The following is a 23,092-nucleotide window of genomic DNA, read 5'->3' as shown; positions in this document are numbered from 1 at the left end:
CACTTTCTCTTGGTATCAAACAGTGGGCTTCTGTATCTTGAGCATGCACGAATTAGAAAAGGAAGCAAAGGAGAACAATTGAGTGAGTGTTCTGACCTATCTTAGTGAAAACAAACAAACAAACAAAACTGCAGGGAGGGAAGAGCAAGAAAAGAATCAAAAGAGATGAGACTGGATCAACTAGTTGTGCCTGGACTGGAAATACTTTCATTAAAAAGAACCAAACAAAAAAAATACATGCAACCTAAGGCTCCCTCTACACCAATTAAACTGCTGGTTTCAGTACTGATAACACTTTCAAAATAACCTGCTAGCAAACAGCTTCTGTGACACTCCTGTCCAGTCAATTATTATGGAGTTTTACTGCAACAAATATTTTTCTACCTCAAAAGGCACCCCCTATAAAGTGTTAGTAGCAATTTCCTGTATATGTATTAACTGTGACTTTACCACTGTAGTGAACAGCACGTTACCCCTTTAGACCCAATTAGTTAGCCAAAAATTCAGGATCTTGTGGTTGTTCCTTTGCTCACAGTTGCAGGCACCTTTTCCAATCAGCACTCAGCTCAAAAGCTGTCTCTCTTACCTCTTTTTCTCTCTTCCTTTTCCCTAAGCTCCCTCTCTTAGGGACCACATTCCCAGTGCTTGTTCTGACTGTCCTTGGCTTTTTCTGCCCCTGCTCTTTGGTGTTTTCTCCTGTTTTCCTCAAAAACACAGACATACACAGCTCCATCATCAATACACTAACCCCTGCATTTGCTATATCAGTCCTGGTAAATCCCTCACTCCACATGGCATACGTCTGCTCAGCTTTGTCACATAGGTCAGTATTTTAGGTGGTGGTTTCTACTGTTTTGGCTTCTGCTAAACAAAGGAGTATTTAACTATGCCATCGTTTAGTCTAGTTTCAATGGGGTTTAACCCACTGCATAATAAGCACATATGAAAGCAGATTATGTTTAGGTCTGAACTAATGTTTGTAATATTGTTATTTCTTTGTTATTAAGGTGATTTGAAAGTATTAGGTGTTTTTTTGTTTGTTTTTTTCAAAATCACTATGAGATAATTACCCATGTATAAACTGAGTAACATAGTAAGAAAACCTCAATGTTTTCAATGAACAATCTGTATTTCCTTTACAAAGTGTTTGTTATAAAATATTATAATACAACATGTATATTTTATACACACGGTGGACGAGGAAGTTGTATTGTGGCAGAAATGAGCATTCTGTAGGTTCCTCAGTTGACAATAATAATGTGCAGTAACATGAAAAACAACCCTTGAATTTGGGTTGCTTATATTTTTCAGAGGAAGCACTACTGACACGCTTTTATTCTTAAAGGATGGCTAATAATAGTGCTTGTGATTCAACAGTTTTTCAAGTTGTGTTTGGCTTTGTTTTTCTCTCCCTTCTGATAAATTAGGATGGAAAAAACAGGTTCAGCAACAACATATAATATTAGGTTCACCACAAAATGAACAGTGTCATAAGAGAAAAAGAAGTGCTCACCTCTTTGCCCTGTCTTTCTCATTTTCATCCATGAGACTGTCTAAACAGCTTTTTCTGTTGAAAGAATGCAGAGTTATTATAACTTGTCATGTCATTAGCTCTACCTTCAGGTTAATCTCAGAGTCACTTCTGCTTTACTGTAATAACAGAGTGACAGTACCCAAGCCAACTAAATGTGTCAGCAGGGTTTTAAACTCAGTCCTTAATTTTAAGAAACATATATTGTAGATGTTATTATTTATTATTAATGATTTGTACTGCATCCAAGGGCTCCAATCAGAAATCAAGGCCCCTTTGTGGTAGGCAAAGTACAAACACATAGCAAAAAGGCAGTCCCTCCTCTGAAAAGTTTACAATCTAATCTGTCTACTGTGGACTCTGTCTCCAAATTATTAAGTTAGAGCAGTGGCTTTCAACCTTTTTTTCGTTTGCTGATCCTTAAAACATTTCAAATGGAGATGCAGACCCCTCTGGAAATCTTAGACATAGTCTGCAGACCCCCAGGGATCCATGGACTACAGGTCGAAAACCACTGGGCTAGATGAACCCCAAGAGATGCAGGGAGGTAAATTGGTACTCCTCTGCACACTCAAGGCCCCCTATGTCCCAAAGAGGATTCACCCCTGGGGAAAAGCAGGCATTATTACAATTGCTGCCCTTCCAGGTGGATCCTCCAGTTGGGGGAAGCTTAAAGTTCCTCCAAGGGCTCCACAGGATTCCCAAAGGCAAAGTAATATGGGGATGCATTTTGGGCCCAATTCCACATAGCTCTTAATCATGTGCTTACGTCCTATTGACACAGCCTTGTTCCTAAAGAACAGGTTTCCATGTTGTAAAAACCAGCCTTGCAACATCTGATACCCTTGCTGATAGTCTCAGCCGAGAGTTATGGGGTTGAACGGGACAGGAGACCAAACTGCCTTCTCATGATCTCACTTGAGCTTAATTTTTAGAGTTTAACAGGTTTTTAAACAGTGCAGCTATCAGTCCTACGTTAAACCAACTTGACTTGCCACACACATAAAAATGCAATCCCTGTGAACATGTACCTTACTTGTCAGTATTAACCTTTTTGGAATAGACTGGCCAGATACTGACTAAATGCATGATCTGCCGTAAGACATATGTCCATTGCTCAAGCAATTAGTTCCATAAGAATGAGCAATTTTGAGCACACAATAGGTACGTACAAGTGCCAGCCATAGCTCATAAGAAGAGTAGGTAAAATAGGTAAATCATGTAGGCAAGACAAGAAAAAAGTCATGTAAGTTTTGTCTCCTTAGATACATTCATTCTCTGTTCACTATCTGTCCCTCTTTTTCCAAGTGCTCTTTTGAATAAGGGAGACTTGAGATTTAATACCAACCAGTGAGAAGAATACAGCCTCGCATTTATCATTGCCTGTGCCCATTCAAGGCATGTACTCACACGTATATAAGACCATTATAGCCTTGTGCACCTACTGCTTGCCACATAAGGATTTACAGTATCAATAGCACAACGTTTCAAACTTTAGACTTCCTACGCTGTGATTGGCAAAGTGGTATTCCTTGTCAATATTCCTTCCATTCAATGATTCCTCAAAATTTAGGAAGCATGATACAACAAAAAGTTAAAAAAGGAGGGTCAGGTTAATGAATATGCATTACTTAGGCCTAATACAATTTCAATAAATGATTTTGCACAGGAATTTTTTTTGTGCCAAGAATATTTGTTTAAAAACAATAATGAAAACTGATCAATGGGAAGAATTATGGAAATTCTGTTAGCAGCTAATATGTAGTTGTCCTACATTGGCTCATGAGACATTAGCTAGCTAAGAAATAGGAGATATACGTGCAAATTATCCTGTTAATTTTTTGTAACAATACAAGTGCAGCAGCAGGTTAAAAGCTACTGTTTGTTGGTCTGAGGATAAAGCCACTATAGGTGAGAACTTAATGGGATTTGAATTAGGTAGCAGAGGAGCATAAATAGTAAATATAGAGGACGTGTTGGATCTTATTGATGACTGGCACATTGGAATTGCTGTGTTCAGAAATCCAGAATACAGACAAAAAAATAATACTAACTAGTGCTTATAAAGATTTCATATATTGCTTAATCAGGCTTCACAGCACCTCCATGAGGCAAGTCAGTATCATCATCCACATTTCATAATGGGGAAACTGATACAGCAGGTTGAATATTATTGATCAAAAATGTATTTGACAAAATTCATTATAGTTTCTAAATTAATCAACAAATACTTTTAAAAATTATTCACTCAGCCATAGAGCCAGGCTGATTAACTGAACTGACAAATATTTCTCAAATAAGATACTGTATAAATATAGTAACATTTCCAAATAAAAAAATCAATAGTTTTTTAATTATTTGCCCATTGGTAGGAAGGGAGGCCAAGTGGTTAAATGTCTTGTCCAAGAACACAGAAGAAGTCATAGAAGCAAGTACTAGAACCCAGAAGCTACATACCTTAAATTTCTAGGCCTTTGCTCAAATCACTAGGTTAGGCCTCTCCATTTCAGGATAACACAAATTCTGATTTTGAGTATTGCAGTAATTGTTACCATTTTGTACTTTTTTATTAATGATGAGAAAAAAAATATTGTTTTACTGGATATCTACAGAATACATGGAATTATACAATGGGCATAGGCCCATACTCACTGGCAATAGGCATAATTCCTCCACTCTGTCCAAGATATGTCTCTCTTAGACATGTCAAATCCAGGACCTGCTGTGATGCTGCCAATATCAGACACTATCCAACTGACACTTTGATTCCACATCCATTTGTTGACACTAACAAATCTTTGGAGCATCTTAAGTGTTGCTAATAATTTTTGTGAGTGTGTACTTAGCATATGAAATTAGAATACTATGCTCAATAAAATAGGTATGGCAGAACAAATTATATTTGTTGCTAACTAGTTCTGTCACTCCTCTGATGAGCAGTAGAATATGTCTGGGCCTTGAAGGCCAGCTTCCCGTTGGAGGAGAAATCAGTGATATGAAGTCTGGGTATATTCCTAGTGCTACTTGTTTATTTTATATTATACCAGCCAGACTTTGAACAGAAGGAAGGTCACAAAAAGCACACGGCAGCACCTTCTTTCAGAATTCTCATCCCAAACATCAATGCCTGGGTTCCAGGGAGCAACTCTGGTTCAAGATTTCACTTGAGTGATTAAGGCAGACAGCAAATTCCCTTGCTCCTTGCCACAGCTCACCCCCCAAAAGAACCTGCATCACCAATAATAATAATGCAGTATTTCTTCAAAGACTGAACAATGTTCTCACATTAAGAACTTGTAACACTATGAACAACAGGGCCACCTGATAACCCCTGCCATAAGAGTACTTAGCAATGACAATCATGTTTGTGCCTTTACTAATATCATCATCATTAGAGATGAGTAAAGTGCAAAGAAAATACATTATACTAAAAAAATGATAAGCAGCTAGAATCAGCAGAGAGGACCATCTCTCACTGGAGTGAGCCAGCAATAATTCAGCATTTGAAATTGATGGTCCACAATGAGAACATATTTGAAGAGAGAGAAAGAAACCCTCAGCTCACCACATGTATGTATTGGGACTGATCTTTTGCCAAAAAGCTGCCTGACTAGGCTGCTGAGGAATCCCCAGCTTGGAGGAATCTGAAGAAGCACAGAGCCAGGGAAGTTCACTCTAAGCCACCACTCTTCATAGTCTCCACTGGAGAAAGCATGTGAGAGGCACGTCCAGGGAAGGAGTGTGGTTGCAGTGCTCTTGGACTCCAGCAATCCCCAGATGGCATAATGGCCCTTGGGTATCTCCGTTTTTAGATGCCCAACTTGAGATGACTTGGGCCTGATTTTCAGGGAGCAGTGTAAGGATTTGGGTAATTTGTCAATTTACAATTTGTTAATTCAGCGTGCGATTATGAACTCTCTGTATGCATCGTTATCGAGGTGCAAACTCCATTTTCAATGTGCAGCCCTTTGCCTTCTCCATTGTATTTTAATGGTTTGTCTGGGGACAGGTCACCTGACAGCCGACTCACCTGGTAGGCTGATCTGGGAATCACTAGAGAGAGGGACTGGAAGATTATAAAAGGCAGGAGATGATCTATTTGGTGTCTTTGGCCACTTTCACCACCTCAAGAAGGATGATGCTGCAAGAGTCTGATGAAGTGGGGGGAACTCAGACAGTCCCACAAGAGAAGGGTGATCTGGAGTTGTGTTTTAACTCTTAAGTAAAGAGCACTAGTGTTTTATAATCCTGTGCAAAGTCTGTCTCTCTGTGTTATGTGCAACATCCATCATATGTCCCTGAAGAGTTAGCATGTGACCCCAGAGCAGTCACATGGTTTTAGTTTGGGAGAGGCTGCAATACGGGAAAGGGGTCAGGAGCTAGGCAGTTGAACCATGAGGTCTAAGCTCTCAGGAACAGGTGCTAGATTGAAGATCTGCATGTCAAGAGTTGGTCTAAGGATCCCAAACCAGAGCAGTGCATAGAGTCTGTTCAGACTCTGGAGGTTTAAAGCACATGGGTGATTTTATAATCAGAGCCCCTCACAGCAGCTTGGTCAGTGCACATGAAGGGGTGCTTAACTAGACCTGTGACAGGAGAGTCACTGTTTTCCCTGCTTAGCAGCTCTAATTCAGAGTTGGGAGAGCTCAGCACTTGTAAAACTAAGGCCTGAATTGCTTCAAGTCAATGGCCACTTGCGAAAATGTTGGCCAAGGCCTTTGTCAGACAAAGTTCTGAATTCCTGAAGGATTTGTTAAAAATGTAAAATGTTGAAGCTTGCTAAAATCAAGTTAAAGGCTAAAAGCTGTCTCTGCTCAAAACGTCTTGGTGAATGGACATAGCAGCTGGTATGCTGAGTTCCAAATGAGTCTTGCCACTACAGGGCAAGATTCAGAGTGGCCTGACTCACAGTGCTCTTTCCAGCAGCTGCCAATTGCTTGCTGGCTGTAGACATGCCCACTGGCTTGGGAGCTAGCCCTTCCCCTTATCTTAGCTAACTACACTTTCTCAAACCTCTTTGCACATTAGCCAGGTGTGCTTACTAGCGTCTATTCTTGTTCCATGCAGGGATTATGGCTGGCCCACCGATCCATCATCCCTGAGGTCTCTATGTCTGATAAACAGAGTGTTTTACTTGTTTGCTCAAAGCAAAAGGCAAGGTGAAAAATAATAAATTTTTGTATCCATTTTTACTGACAATATCTGAAACGAATAATCTGCATTATTACTGAAATAGTTAAATCATGTTCTTGATGGTTATATGTGTGTTGCATTTATTAGGGAAAGAGGAGTATTTGGGAAACAAAAGAACAGCTAGTAGCAGCAGTTCTATATCCTCTGATCAGTTATCAGACAGCATCTCTCTATCACCCCACATTCATACATACAATAGTAGCTGCTTGGGAGAGAAGTAATTCAGACACAATGCCAGCTTGCTCCAGGGAGTCTGCTGAATAAAGGTTGTATGCGTTTATTCTGAGACAGTCTATTCCCAGTAGAAATGGAGCTCAAAATACAAAACTCATCTGGCCTTGATCCCCTTGTGGTACATATGAAACATGTTTTTTAGCAAGTTGCGCTACTGCTTTGCTATACCTGCTAAGCTAGATCTCCCTCCCCACAGCTCTTGTGCCTGTGACCCTTGCCCCATGCGGCAGAGGAAGGCGAAAAAACCCCAGGGCCTCTGCCAATCTGCCCTGGGGGAAAATTCCTTCCCAACCACAAATATAGTGATCAGCTAAACACTGAGCATGTGGGCAAGACTCACCAGCCAGACACCAAAGAAAGAATTCTCTGGAATAACTCACAACCCCCCCATCAAACATCCCTTCACAGGCCATTAGGCATATTTATTGCTAGTAGTCTAAGATCAGTTAAATGGTGGAACAGTGGAGCACAGTCTCCTCAAGTGACTGTCCAACTCTGCTAGCTGGCAAGTTAAAGCCAGCAGGGCCTATCTATTCCCTACCTCTCTTTCCAGCAACTAGCTTCCTAAGGAACTAGGTAACCACAGCCCCTGCTCTCCCCTGCATGCAGGGACTATTATGCTCATCAGCCAGCATAAGGCCCACTTAATGCTGTGGAGAAGCTTCCCCCCTCCCTCCCCAAAAACAAAAAAAACCTGCTCCTCGATGTTACAGGGGTCACTATGTTTATGGTGTACATATGCATCCTAAATTAGATCTCCTGGGTAGCAATACTGTACCTGGAAAACAATACTGTATCTGGTCAAGGTGTGGATAAGAGATGTATACTGAATTCAGAAATATGGAAGAGGTATCTCTGATGAATCAGGTTCACATCTGAGCCATGGGCAGGCCCTGAACAACAGCTGCTATTTTATTGGACATCAAAGAGGAAATACAGGAAGGAATGGATGGGAATGCTCGTATCTGGTGGAGGGATGGAAGCAGGTAATGGTAATACACATAATAAATTAATAAATAAATTGCGGGAATCAGGGACAATGCTGCCAGATTGCTACAGTGGCACAACTATCAAGCCTCCTGCTTGATAAGGGTTAGCTCCTCTAATCTGCATCAAGGGGTCAGACAATGTTCTCTGTCTCACAGCTGCTCCATAGTAGGTCTTCAAAGTGAACCTTACCAATACTTGGTGAGCTTCATAATGTCTCTGAGCTGGCAGCTGTTCTCTTTTCTTCTGAGTTGTGAGACTGCTCCAAAGCAAGTAAAACTTATTAATATTTATTAAACTTCACTTCAAAGTCCTGCTGTGTAACCAGGTGCAAGGTTAACGAATGAGGAGTAAGAGGTGACAGAGCCGCAAGACAGCAGTGACCATGTTAGGCACCTGATTCTAATTTTTTTTTTTTTTTTTTTTTTGGATGAAGCACTTAGATACTCCTGCCATGCTGGGTGCCACAGAATATCAAAATAAGACTATTAGGTTGGATTTGTATGAATACAAATAAATCAGAATAAATGATCAGATTTGAGAGCAAATCAAATTTGAATCAGGAATTCATCCTATCACTACATCTTGGCCAAATATAACCCTCTGAACTGTTACAAAAACATGCTAAAGTTGATCGCTAAAAATAGCACACCAAAGGGAAAAGAAAAGTTTACGAAAAATTACAAATTGAATTACAGAACTGAAAACACGGAGTTTGTCTATAGCACAATTGCCTGAAAATAACTAACAAATATAAGAAAATCCCTTTTCATTCTAACGTGCATTTTATTTTGAGAAGGCACTGTGATATTTTGTGGCAGAATAGCAGCATACAGAGCTACCAGGTTCACGTAATGCACCAATTGCTGTGGGAATTACTGTATTTAAGCACAAAGGTAAAATCCAGTGGAATGGTAAGTGTGCTACTTTAGAGTTATTTTTGCCCAAGCATGTCTAACTTAATCCTCCTCCTTTCAATAGCTGTCTGAATTTTGTTTTTACTAGAAAAGATAATGTTTTGGGCTTTCAAAACAGGACAAGACACAGTAAAAGGAAAACTATACTTTCCAGACTTGATGAAGGCTAATGATTCTTGGCAGAGAATATTTTGTTTTACTGTTTTAAAATATTTAAATTTTCAATATTTATGAATGCTCTTTACATAAAAAGGATTGCATTTAAAACCAAACACAGAACAACAAGATTACAAAAACAGAGAAGGTATTCATCAAAATTTTCAAAATAGACTTACACATGTCCTTAAATATACCTTGCATTTATATTTAAATGGAGTGATAATATTTCTAAATTTGTTATTTCACTGAGTTTCATGTTTCAGTTTATAATGGCTCTTCAGAAGTTTTCAGGATTAAAGCAAAACAAAAATTTCTAAAGAAAACAAATACAGGAATTGAAATTATGGAGTCTGACATATTAATGTTCCATTGGCCTGCCTTGGGGATGAGGTGATGTTTGTAGGTAACACCCCTGAGGATTATGGGATTATAATAAAAGAAGAAAATGCACATAATGTATCTTGGTTATGCTCCTTACATTCTGCCTACTTAAAATGGTTAGTTGGAAAAAAGAATCATTTTTATCTGTTGAAACTGTTGTATGGCATAGCTTTGCACTGTTAAACAGCTTCTCCACTCTATCCTGGAGATGTTTGTACTTCAGTGTTGAGTGAACTGAGCCCTAAATGTACATAGCATAACTCTCCTTTCACCAGGGTAAATCAGAGACTACCCCTGTGAAGCTGGTAGACCAGATGCCAGCTCACAGCAAGGCCCAGGGCCTCACTGAACACTGATAAATGCATGGCTGGAAACCAGTCTGGCTTACCTGTGGGTTAGTATCATTAAAACATACATTAGTGTTATAAGAATGCATTTAGTGTTTGGACTTTATGGAATCCTTGTTAGGTGCTGCATGTTTTAATCCTGTTTATAATATCTGTATCCCATGGTATAAAGTTATATTGAGTGTGTGCACTGTAAACTTCTATAACTGTGTAACTCACCAAACAGGAAAAGAAGCATTGATTAAGGTAAAGTGCTCGTCCTGCACACAAGATGACACGCTGAAGGCAAATGAGGTATTGTGTAGCATCAAAGGACAGAAACCTTGTTGACTGCATTCCTCACTCACTCCCTCCAGGAAGGGGAAACCTGCACAAGAACTCATCGAATCAGCTTGGAATATGAGTTGAAGGGGATAAAAAAAATCCGTGAAAAGGCGAAACTTGGTCTCTTTAGGCTGCCTGGAGTTTGAGGGGCAAAAAACCTAAGCAAGAGATTCCCATGCTGCTTAGCCTGGGACAGCCCTAAAGGTCCTATAAAGCTGCTTTTATAGTATCTTATATTACCTTTTTAAAATCTAAGACTGTAACTCATTTGTGTGTGCACGTTTCCTGTTTTAACCTTGTAAATAACTCTCATTTATTTTCTTAGTTAATAAATCTTTTGTTAGTTCATTACAGCAACGGTTCCCAAACTGGGAGGGGGGCGGGACCCCCTTCGGGGAGGCACCAAAGATTCTAGGGTGTCCATGAGGCTTCAGTAATATTGAGGTCATTTAGCCCCGAGCTCCGTGCCAGGCATGGCAGCCCCGAGCTCCACGCCAAGCATGGCAGCCTCGAGCTCCACGCTGGCCAGAGTGGAGGAGCAGCTCCCCTGAGGGAGCAGCAGGCCAGAGCAGAGGAGCAGCTCTGCCCCAGCCAGGCACCCAGCTGGAGAGGGGCAGCTTTGAACCAGTGGGGGCCTGGAGCAGCCCTGGCCAACACGCCAGATCCTGTCTTCATTATCATTAGTCCATGAGGGATAGGAAGAGGCGGGGCCACATGTGGCATGTGGTGGCAGCCACGCCAGGGAAGGCTTCCCTTCTTACTCAGGTCAGCGTAATGTATTATTATTATTATGTAATTTAGTGTTATTAATTATGATATGTGTTTATAGGGGTCATATGTGTTTATGGCCAGTGAGGGGCCGGGGCAGGGGAATGAGGAGGGCACATGTTTTACGTAGTATTAACTAGGTAGGCTTTCACTCAAAAAGGTTGGGAACCAGGATTGGCTACAGGTGTTGTCTTTGGTTTGAAGATCTGAATACAAATGACCTGGGGTAAGTGACTGGTCCTTTGGGACTGACAGTGACCTGAATATTTTTGTGATTTTTGGCGTAAAGTGACCATCTATCCCATAGTTCAGCCTGCCTGGATGGCAAGATAGACTGGAATGATTAAGGGGACTGTCTGACAGTCCATGGTAAGACTGTTTTAGCACTTCAGGAGTTCACACTTGTTACTGGGTTGGTGAAATCTAATTATAAAACATACTAACAATTTGGGGTCTCTGCCCTGCTTGTTGATAATGTGCCTTGAGGTCAGTACTCAGCGTCCTGAGCCACTCCAGACCTCACTAAAGTCAAGAGAGCTACACAGGTATAAATGAGAAGAGTCATATCCAAAGGTTTTAATCAGTTTGTAAAGTTTGTCCAGTGCTTTGGGGTCTCTGATGGAAGGTCACTATAGAAATGTTTTTTTATTTTTACTTTTATTATTAATAAAAGTTAATCTTTCATGAATGGGCCAAATATATCATGTGACTTAAATTTTGCCCTGATCACTACTAACACTCTAGAAAACAGACAATCTAACAAATTAAAGTAACATTCATCAGTGAAGGCTGCCATCTGTACAACTCGGAATGCTCCTTAGTGCGGCTGTCCCCTTCCAGCAATGCTAAACAGGATTAGCGTTCCGTAGGCGTACAGGAAAAGTAGGTCAGTTCAGTAACACTGTTCCATGTGATGAACTGATGATGTGATTGTAACGGTCTGATCACAGTCACCTCTCATTCAGAGCTGACTACAGTGATGATGCACCTGGGTTTGTCACAAGACACATAATAACTTAGCTCATTGCACACTTTGTGGGGAAAAACGTGTCCAGTTGGGAAAAATAATAATGCTTAGCATTTATACAGCCAGACATTTTCAAAGGAACACACTCTCACATGAATATCCTCTGCAGTAAAGTAGTATTATCATCTGCATTTTAGAAAAAGAAATTGAGGCACAGAGCAGTTAAAGGCTACATTCTGGCTCGTTTTGCACAGATACTCCACCTTACTTGCACAACTATGCAAATTGTTACAACTAGCATTCCTGAAAGCAGGGGAGGCAGAGAGGTCCAGCATGTCTGGAAATACTTCACAGTCCCAAGGATGTGTAGTCAACCAGGTCTGTCAGCTAGCATGCATCAACAAAGGCAGAAGGTACATGCTGCACTTCTTCAAGCAGAAGTAAGTGCAACTACAAAGAATAACTTTGCCAACCCCCTGCCATTAAGGTACTGTATCTGCATTTGCTCTGCCCAAATAGAATGTCTCAGAAAACAAATATTTGATTACTACATGTGTTCCCAAGAGCTCTTCCAAGTGTTTTTAAAACACTGTCCCTAATTGCCTTTACCAAGCTGGTGCAGTGAACCAGTGACATAACTGTAATTAGAAATCAGGACTCTATGGGGCCCAGCCCCACACTCTGTGAACTACACAAAAGATTTCCAGATAATACAAAAGTGTCCTGAGAAGACTGAGGACACACCGAGAAACACTTTTTCTTTTCTATAGCAAAAATTAAATAATTACTATAACATGGTTTGAAGTTAAGAAAAAATATCCAGATTGACTGATTGATACATCTATTCATGTGTGAATAATTAGGCTACAACCACGGATACATTTATTCAAATTATATTTTAAAAAAAGACAATGTGTAATTCATTATTTTTTTCTAGCTGGGAAATTTCTTAATAAATGCTTATCTACAAAGGCTTAAGTTGTATCACTTTATAAAAAGCTAGATCCTGCACCAATGAAGTGAATGGAAGTTTTGCCATTGACTTCAGTAGGAATATTAAAAGCGCATTTAGGTCTTGCTCCTCCATCAAAGTCAATGGAAGCTTTGCTATTTACTTCAGTGGGTGCAGGATCACGCCCTTACAATTCAATTGCTTTTGTAGAGAGAAGTACTGTTTACAAAAACCCAACTGAACCAAGTGTTTACTCACACAACATACTAGAGCCCTGCTGTCTGACAAGAAGATATACTGATTTGTTCGTCAGTTCTGAATATTCAAAACTCATCATCAGAACACCTTAAGCATGTCAGTTACGTTAGATATGTTCACACACTAGATATACTCCCGAGACTATTTTACTAAGTTTTTGCTATTCTGCAGTGAATATAGTACACCCCCCACACTGACCTGTCTCTCCTGTTTTATAAACTTGTCATTCAAGAGAAAGGAATGCAAGACACACATCTTAATATAGACTGGGTCTAAACATCGTGTGTTCATCATGTCATTTTTAGAAAATGATTTAAAAAAGATAGATCTCTTTATGATAACAGCAAACAAACTCTCCTGAGAAAGGCCCTCAATTGCAAAGATGTATAATTTTTGATAACCTTATGCACCCCTCTACCTGTCTGTCTTTCTGTCTTAGGTATTTTATAATATACTAATCACTGCGGTATCTAGGACTCTGATCAGACAAAGACTTATGAATATGCTTAACTTCACACACTCTGAGTAGTCCCATAGGGTTAAGATAAGCATGTGTGTAAATCTTTGCAGGACTGGGGCTTAAGTGTTGAGACATGACTTCATGCATAGATCTCATGGTGACTGGCAATTAGATTGGTAGATAAAAATTTGAAGAAATAGTGTAATAGCAGCCCAAAAACCTTGCCTTGAAAATAGTCTCAACTGTAAGACACTCAGAGTTCTGAAATCCCCCAAAAATTTCTTTATTTTTGCAACCATTTCATATTACGTAGCAAAACTGTATGTGTCCTTCTGATTGTCAAACACTAAGCCAGTGCATACACACCAACAGAATGTATGTGCACTGGTTCTGTAATGGTTAGTTTGACAAAAACCTCAGAGGCTACTTTTTCGTTGCTTTGGCCCACACGGGCAGGAAAACACTAACACTGGCAGTGAGTCCACAAAGTAAGCCTTCCCAGATGAGACTACCATCAAGGTAAGTCTATTTTTCTGGTATAGCAATAAACTTGACAGGATCTTTTTAATCCTATCCACACAATTTTCTCCCTTGTGTGCAACGATATAACAGGAGAGATTGTTTGTTAATATTACCATAAAGAGAATATGCTTTAAATCAACAATTTACAGTGGCACTAAATTCAAAACAAGACATCCATGAGCTGAAATAGATAGAACTCATTTCCCCTTTTTCTAGTAAATCATTTGTATATGGCTTGCAAAGGACCTAATAATTTGTGGGGTTTTAAGTTTATGGGGCACATTAATCCCCGGTGTAACTCTACTGACTTTAAAGACATTTACACCAGGAAAGAATCTGGTTTCAATGGACCTATGACAATTTATACCAGCTGAGTACCTGCCCCAGTAAATATATTTCCAAACATGAAGCCATATTCCTGATCCAAGGGAAACACCTCAGGAAGGGAAAAAAGTACATAGGAAACTCAGTGAAGTTCATCTCCTTTCAAAACTCAGAGGTTTGAAGGTTCATGGAGCCCTACCCTCTGCAGGGAACTCAGGCTCCATCTGTGCAGATCCCAGGACTGCTGTAGATGAAGATTGGCCCTTTCATGTTGCCCCAGCATCCTGCATCCTCAGGTGGGAGCAGTATCATTGCGGTCCTCCATTGCCAAAAACATACCTGAGCCATAGGTGGAAGGCACAGAGGGGAATCACACAGCCCTGACACAGATCATGCTACTCTGTCCCCCACATGCAATCATGGAACTACAACAGAGGAGAGGCAAAACCAAACCCTAATTCAGGTTAGGCTACAGAAAAAAGATTTATTTTCCTATCTGAAGTATGAAAACAAGTAGGAAGGGAAACAATGGCTCAAGATAAACCACTCCTTGGTAAACACTTAAAGGCTGTTAAAAGACAATGCCCAAATATCAGCTTTGAAGATTCTACCTTGGGGCTCCAGCCAACTGACAAAATTGGTTTTGACAAGCAGGGCTAAGGTCTGGGAGTAATGGTACCTCTTGGTGCTGGCTGTGGGATGGTGCAGCAATTTGCACAATTTAACCCATAAAGACAATGAGAGTTTTACTATTAACTTCAAATGGAACAGGATGGAACCGTTTGTTTGAAAGTGTGCAGTAAGGCATGCGAGGTATATGTTTTTACACGACAGATGCAGTCTGTGGCTCAAATTCATCCCCAGAATAACTCAATTGATTCCAATGATCTTACAGTGGGGAGGAGTTGGGCTCCATATCAGTATGTCTTCTTCAAAGTTTTAGCTGTAAGACGTTCTTATTTGCTGAAAATATTGAGTGTTGCTTAAATACGTTGTTGTAATATATCTGAGAAACACATTGCTGTTCAGTAGAAGACTCTCTTTTAATCAGGTGATGGAAGAATCTGTCTTTCTGACTCACCCTCAGCAGTGTGATACTCAGCAAGCAGTACCATTGAAATGAAGGGTGGCTCAATCTGTCATCTTCATGAGTTCTTTCTTCACTTCACAACCAAATTAAGAGCCAGATTGTGGCTTTCCTTGCATGAGTGCACATGGAAGAGGAGACTGTGGGTACAAGGAACACTCCACACAGATGAAAGCTGCAACTGCAGTCCCTGTGCTCTACCCAGGGCCCTGGCACTGAGTCAGTGGGGCTCCAAACGAAACATGCTGACCCGGCTACCAGTCATAACACAGCCAGACAGGTGTCTGGCTTCCCTGGGCTCCTTCCTTCCCCCCTTTCCCTGGAGTGTCTTGTCCCCCGAGTCACCCTCCATCTCCTTGGGGTACTCTGCCAGGGGGAGATTCCACAACCCTTTGGCCTCGTCGATTGGCGGCAGGTTCGGCAGCTCCTCGGGGCTGTCTGCAGAGGGCAGCTCCTTCAGGGCGCAAGGCCCAAGGGTCTTCTCTGGCTCCCAGGGCTCCAGTAGCTCCAGCAGGTCCTCAGGCCCTAGCCAGTTGGCAGCCCTGGCAGCCTCTCCTCAGGATAATGGTCAGGCCCAGGCCCCAGCACCAAGGGAGAGATGTCCTTCTTTCTCAGCTGCCTTCTCCCAACTGAGCTGGAAGGCCTGCCCTTTATACTTCCTCTTCCCGTCTCACCTCTCTGCTTCCAGTCAGGTGGGGGTGGACTTCCGGGTTCTGCACCCCGGAGGGGTTTGGCCCTCCCTCACCATCAATCTCTGAGGGAGGCCACACCTTCTGGCCTCTACACAGCCTAACAGACCAAAATAAACTCCAGGTGATCTGGGGAAGGACACAGCTCTGCTCCCAATAATCTCTCCTTCTTATATACCAATTTGTTGTTTAAATTTTGGAGACTTGCCTGGTCCTTCTCTGTCTCCCCCATGAGGGATATTAGAGGCAATCCAAGATCTGCAGGAATTTCTTAGTGCAAAGAGAACAAGGAACCAGGAATTACATCTGCATGAGCTGCCCTCCCTGCCAAGCAACTCCCTAGTCCTAAATGAGGAGCACCGCTATCCATCCCACCCAGGCACTGGGCTTCACTGTCCCCGACACAGCCATAATAATACAGAGCCTTCATTCATGGTCTCCATTTTACAATGCCAGAGTTTTCTCAATGTCATATAAAATTCAAATCAGGTTTGCAAAGTAAATCTATGAGGGAAAGGGGTAACAGTTACAGAACTTCATTAGTACTTTGCAATAATAATTATATTTATATAGCTAATATAACCAAACTCTTTGCTTCTGAGTCCCATTAACAAATATTTTAATCCCTCTGTTACTGGGCTAACAAACTTTATACTTTCAAAGGGCACATTCCTAATAAAATTGTGCATTGTTTATTCAAGATTTTCATGTACTTTATTGCACCTCAGAAAGTACAGGTCTTACCAAGACAAGACAAATGGAGTAGACAGAACATTAAAGATGAACTGGACCTCTTTGGCTTGATTCATCTCCTTGGACTCAAGGGAATGCAATTTGCAGCTCCCTATACCCAAGAAGGCAGCTGCGTTAAGTTACGCACCCAATGAAGGGCAGTCTGTGGTACTTTTGCTCCACTCGCCTGGAATTCTGCCAGGCAGTAAAGCTTTAAAGATCCTGATCCTGCACAGAGTTACACAAGTGCTTAACTTTATGCACTGTGAGTTGTTGCATTTGACTTCAATGAGACTATTCACCATGCATAAAGTTAAGCACATGTACAAGTCTTTGCAGAATCAGAAACATCATTTTAAGTAGGGGGCAATAGCAGCCTTGCTAGAAAGGTTATGGGAGAGAGGAAAGACTTGGGTAACAATAACAAGATCATGTGGTTGCACAGTAAGAAATGGATATATCATGTTGGTTTCACAGAAAAATACATCTTTTGTTATTTTTACATTTCCTCTCACCTCCATTCGTAGTCAAAGTGACAGAAGGGAGTATTTAGGAAGAATTTAAATTAGTCAGGGCAAATGGCTTGATGAATGGGTTTGCGGAAAGCATTCCAATCAGACAGGGCAGCACAGAAAAAGGCACATTGATGTGTGGTAGGAGGAGATGAAAGAGTATTGGGACTAGAATGGAGAGGGCATACTGGGGCATACTGGGGTTTGATTCAGGGAGTTTCATAAGGAAAGGATGAAAGCTCCCTCCCATTTTCCACCATCTGTTCCCCTGACCAGACCAAACCTTTCCCTCTGTCAGGTTGGTAGTTGCGTATCTACTCCATAGAGAGGAAAGGAATACAGAAAGCCTCTTACTGGTTCTTCACCTGAGCTACCCTTTTTCTTGTGCAGAGGGCCAAACTGTGGCATTCAGGCAACAATTCATCTTGAATGTGGTGCAGACCTGCACAAATCTAGAGGGATCTTGGGAGTTATTGTGCACCCAGGATTATGTCTGCCTCACCTGCTCTGTGAAAGACTGCATTTGTGATAAACCTTTGCACAGAGTGTGGAAGTGGAAAAGGCTCCGTGCACCCTCCTCACTACACCCCCAGATGGGCCCATCAAATCTGCCCCATATTGTGCATAGTTCCATGTTAGGAATTTTTTACATCTGTCAGCTGCAGGGTTTCTTACGCCTTCCTCTGAAGTATCTGGTGCTGGCCAGTCAAACATAAGATAGTGGACTAGATGGATCAAAAGTCTGATTCAATACAGCAATTCTTGTATTATTTTCTTGTATGTTGTTGAATGTTCAATTGTAACCCTATGTACAGTGGAATTTATCATTGCTAAGGTCTATATAAAATAAGCTTTCGGTAACAACTGCAATGGACTAATGGAATTTTTATATTAAAGTCTATTTGCACTCAAATATTTTTCAATTACTAATGCAAAGAAAGAGTAAAAGGTAGAGCTGAATACAAATACAGACATCTCAATAAAGATAAACGAAAACAATAAAGCATCTTTTATCTACCCATTAATCTTTGGATAAAATTCAGAAAACTAATTAAAAGCTTCCTCACAGATAAGTGATAAACTTCTTTTTTCAATGAGCTCAACATATAAACACTCATAGGTCTGTGCTGATATCATGGTTATTAGCAATTGCATTAAGACATAATGCAGTACTACCAAGAATGCAGTGATTTGAAAAACAAAACAGTTGTAGTAACTAAGGCCCCAAAATTACGAGTTATTACTATTTCAGAATTGCTCAGGCATCAATGCTGTTTAAAAAAGACAGGACAGAGGACTGAGAGAAAAAACAAAGTTTAACAGCAAGATTTCTTCAGACTGTTTGAGGAAATGGAGTCACTGTAACCTTTTACAAGAATGCATGGTTACTGCAGCCAAGGAGACCTCCCTTTCACCCACCACCTGTGAATGAATGAATTAAAAATTGATATTAAATATTAATTTACTATATGATGTGTCCGATACAGAAGTGAAAATAGATTGAACCTAATATGATTAAATGAAATTGTATGTATAAAAGGGAAGTTAACTAAGTGACTCTGCTTTGGGTGGTGTTTTCACTGTAAACTTTAATGACAGAGTTTACCTTATGGGCAATCCTATTAGGGAAAGAAAGAGGTTGCATTCCTATTGATTTCTTTTAGTAGAGACTGTGACCCGTCCATGCCCAGGGTAGCCACCTGAAAATGCTAAGGTCAGGGCAGGCTGCAAAAGGAGAGCAGATTCTCCCAACATCGGTGGGTGACACTGAAGTCAGACTTCCCAACCAGCCACAAACAGTGCTTCTGATTCCCCACACACTGGTTATCAAGAAGCCAAAATAAAAAGATGCACAGCCCCCTTTACTGCATTTCAGTCTCTGGCTCCCAATCAGCCACTAGGTCCAGTAAAGAGACCAGTTATTTAAAACTCTATGCTCTTTACCAAAAAGGTTTCTCCTGACCCCAAAAGGTCAGACACAGTACCAGATCAATATAAGTTCGGATCTTACCCAAAATCCCATGCTGCCAGCCAATCCTTTAGTAACCAAAATTAAAGGTTTATTATAAAAAGAAAGAAACAAACTATAAGAGAAGTGTTAAAGGATTAAATCAATCAGACACATACAAATGATTTGAAAGTCCATATATATCAGGTTTTTAGAAGAATTGTGGAGTTTGCAGGCTTGTATAGTCCCTCTGGTATACATCCAATACCTGGATGGGTCTCAGTCCTTTGTTTCACAGCTTCAGTTCAGTTCAGTTGTAGATGAGTTGATCCAGAGGTAGGTGAAGACTGAAGACAAAAGACACACTAAAGACAAAATGGATGTCGTGCAGCTGCCTTTTATGTCCTTTGGCCTAGGCCATGCTGCTTGTGGAATTTTACAGGAATAAAATGGAGTCCAAAGTCACATGAGTAAGTCCTGTTAACTCATCAGGTATATCCCTGGCTTCTCCCCCTGGGCCCCTTATACCTGTGAATTTCCCAATGGGCCATTAAGCAGGTTATTGCTGCAGCCATCCTTTCTGGGTGTCACCCAAACACAACATAGTTTGAAATACAGATATATCAAACATATCCATAACTTCCATTACACATATAACACATGAACATAAACATTATAATCTTACTTAGCACATTATAGCCTTTCTAACAGTACCTGACAGGGCATATCTCACATGAATTATTATGATTTTGACATACTGCTGTTAAATAATAACATAAATGCCCCCCTTCTCCAGCATGACCGAGACAAAGTGAAGAAATAATACTAATATTTGCAATCAAGCATGCTTATGCTACCAAGTTAGTGAAAGACACCTGGGCTGAAAGAGGTAGTAAATAAAAGGAACTGAAACCAAATAGTGCATTTATAAGGACACTTGATCACAGAGTGAAATCATCCAAAATGTAACTGTTTGATTAATAATACAAAGACTCAGCTTCTTAGCCACACATATCAAGGTCCCACCATTGTTGTTAAAACAAACAGAAAAGAAATGGAAGAAATGTTCTGGCTTGCCGGAGGACAACCGTTCTCAAAGTGACTTTGCATTGTATAATGGACTGTTAAAACAAGTTTAAAGAGCATCAAAGAATATGGAAGTGCTTTTATTAAATTATATGAACTTTAACTGGACATTTCAACAGCTAGCAAAGTGTTGACAGAGAAACTGTAACTTGAGCAAGCATAACAGGAAAAACAATGAGAGTCCTGTAGCACTTTAACAAATTTAATTTCTGCAGGCGTAAGCTTTCGTGGGTTGTAACCCACTTCGTCAGATGTAAGGAATAGAAATCACATAGGAGGTATATATATACATATCCAAGTGTAAGGAACAACAATGGGGAAGCTAGATATAAGCAAAGTCCATTCAGTTAGAGTAGTTGAGGTCTATTCACAACCATTGATTAGGAGGTGAGAATGTGTGAACAATGACAATTACTTCTTGTAATGAGAGAACCATTCCAAGTCAGAAAAGTTGACCAAGGGATGTACCGCAGAGGGATCCATGGAAAGTGACTTGTGGAGGAGGTCATACCAACAGCAATGGATTAATTTGTTTTACACAAACTGGTGTGACAAGATGTGTTGAACTAGGAGACTGGAAAATTCCAGCCCCAGTTGCAAGAACTCAGAAGGTGATGTCACGTTCCCTGATTGGCTGGTGAGAGAGGACAATTATCATTTTGGTTGAACATTTTGAATCTTTGGCAGAAGTACGGGTCACCATCTGATTGATCCATGCTAGCACCTTCAAGAAGAGGAACCCAAGTTGGACCACCTAGAAGAAATGGGATAAAACGGCCTATCTCCTTTGGTACATCACTTCCTGAAAGATGGAAATGTGGAAAGGTGAAGACTGAGGTCGTGGGCCAGCCACCTGGGAGTCCTTCTGTTGACATCAAGTACCTATCTTGGATAGACATCTTTAATTGTCTCTATTTTCCAGCAATTCAGGTTGCCTGCTAGCACACTGGGAAAAGACAATAGTCGTTTCCGTCTTTTCCTACACTATGTTTGCAGTGTCAACTCCCACTGTGAACAATAACTGAGCTGAAAGCTGATGGCTGAGCAAAGATCTGTTGACAAGTAACATGCAGACCTTCTCTTGGGTGACAACACAAATCAGTCAACTGACCACTTTCTGAAACTAGGAACCTAATTAATAAGGGAATGTACATGCATGTGGTATGTGCTTTAAGATCATTGCAGAGTTACAGTATGTGTCCTTATTTTGTAATAGGTTCCAGTCAAGATTGTTGTAAAGTAACTTTGAAACTGAGCAAGTTACTGTTATTAACTAAGACTGCAGAACACTGCATATGTGTCTACTATAATTAACAGTTTCATATTGCCTTTCAAGTTCTAGGTGCATACAAATATAAAACAGAACAAGTGTACAAGCCTCTTGAACTGCATTCATTCTATACAATCTGTCCTAAATATTTAACAGTAGCCCATACTTTTATGAGTGCTAGTCAGATGCTGTGGCTAGTATAATTTGTTGGGAAGTAGGTTAACTATTAGAGATCCATTGGGAAGGAGACCTTGGTGAACTGGCATGTAAGTAATTGACTAAATTTTCTTATGCTTTAGTTTTGGATTTCCCCCTCCTCCCCCCCGTTATGTTGGCAACACCAGAATTAATAACCACTTTGGCACAAATGAGGCCCTATTTTGAGGGACTCTGAGTCAAAAATCCAAACAAAGTCACCTTCCCAAGATAGTGATTGAGCACAAGTGTTATTTTCTATTATGGCTGTGTGATTTGATTCTGAAAACCTGGATGGTTGGATCAACCAGTGTTCTAGTTTATGTTAGCCAAATCATGGTCCAATACTATTTTTATCTTCCTATATCGTATACTATTAGATGCTGTTGTTAAGGATATTTAATAAAACTCTACAAAACTAAATTCAACATTTGGGTCCTTTTCTTTAGCTAAGCAAGCAAAATTAAAAGAACCCTAAGAAAGGTGGTACGGGTAATCAATTAAGCAGTTACTTAACTAAGGTTTGTTTTATACCATATCTTTCTTACGCAGTATAACACACAAAATCCAAACTTTCAGCATGCTGAGGTAGATATCACAATTCTTGTATTTTTTGTCTATTCAAGGTAATAATAACTCTTAAGAGTCAGTTCAGCAGAATACATAACCAGGATCCTCACAACTCTAGTCTGCACAAAACCAGGAAAATCCCTCCATAATAATTTTGCATGGCCTTACAAAATGTATATGTAACCTCAAGGGATAGCAACTTCTTCTTGGTGGCTAGGCTCTCCATTTCATTTTTTTTTTTAAATTGTACCTCCTATTTAGGAACAAAGCATAATTCAGCACTTGGTATTTAGAAAATAATTTCCAGGGGACAAGTCCATTGTTGAAATTTTTAACATGTCACAGGAACAATAGAGAACGGACTATATCAGCCTTATAAAGAGAAAGGAACATCTACCAGCCTAGAAACAAAAATCTATTTGTCTGTTCCTTACCATGATGATGGTTAAAGTGAAAAAGCTTATACAATTTTGCTCACTGATTAAAAAGAAAATTATTTGTTTTAGGTTGAGTAGAATTTTGCAGATCTGGTCTACATTGTACCCTAGTGTTTAACAACATCATTAATTAGTAAACAACATCAATTATTCTAATTATTATGTTGGGTAACCATGAATATTTCTGAGTGACAATTTTAAAATATTTAAAATTATTTAAAAAACTCTTGTTTTCTTTTGAG

The 23,092-nt window shown here is 40.2% G+C and overlaps 1 protein-coding gene across 1 annotated transcript in view; it reads right to left on the bottom strand.

Moving 5' to 3' along the window:
• Window positions 1–23,092, bottom strand: part of NPAS2 (neuronal PAS domain protein 2) — a 150,912-nt gene that overhangs the window by 87,240 nt on the left and 40,580 nt on the right. Inside the window, exon 2 of the mRNA XM_067563513.1 lies at window positions 1,514–1,567. Coding sequence (XP_067419614.1) covers window positions 1,514–1,545 — 32 coding nt within the window. The 5' untranslated portion in view covers window positions 1,546–1,567. The remainder of the gene's footprint in view (window positions 1–1,513; window positions 1,568–23,092) is intronic.

The sequence above is a fragment of the Emydura macquarii genome, unplaced genomic scaffold (genome assembly GCF_026122565.2).
Source record: "Emydura macquarii macquarii isolate MOO-44397 ecotype Brisbane River unplaced genomic scaffold, CSIRO-AGI_Emac_v2 contig_2531, whole genome shotgun sequence".
In the NCBI taxonomy this organism is placed as follows: Eukaryota; Metazoa; Chordata; order Testudines; family Chelidae; genus Emydura; species Emydura macquarii.
The sequence above is the reverse complement of the archived record's forward strand: the minus strand, read 5'-3'. Positions and strand labels throughout refer to the sequence as shown.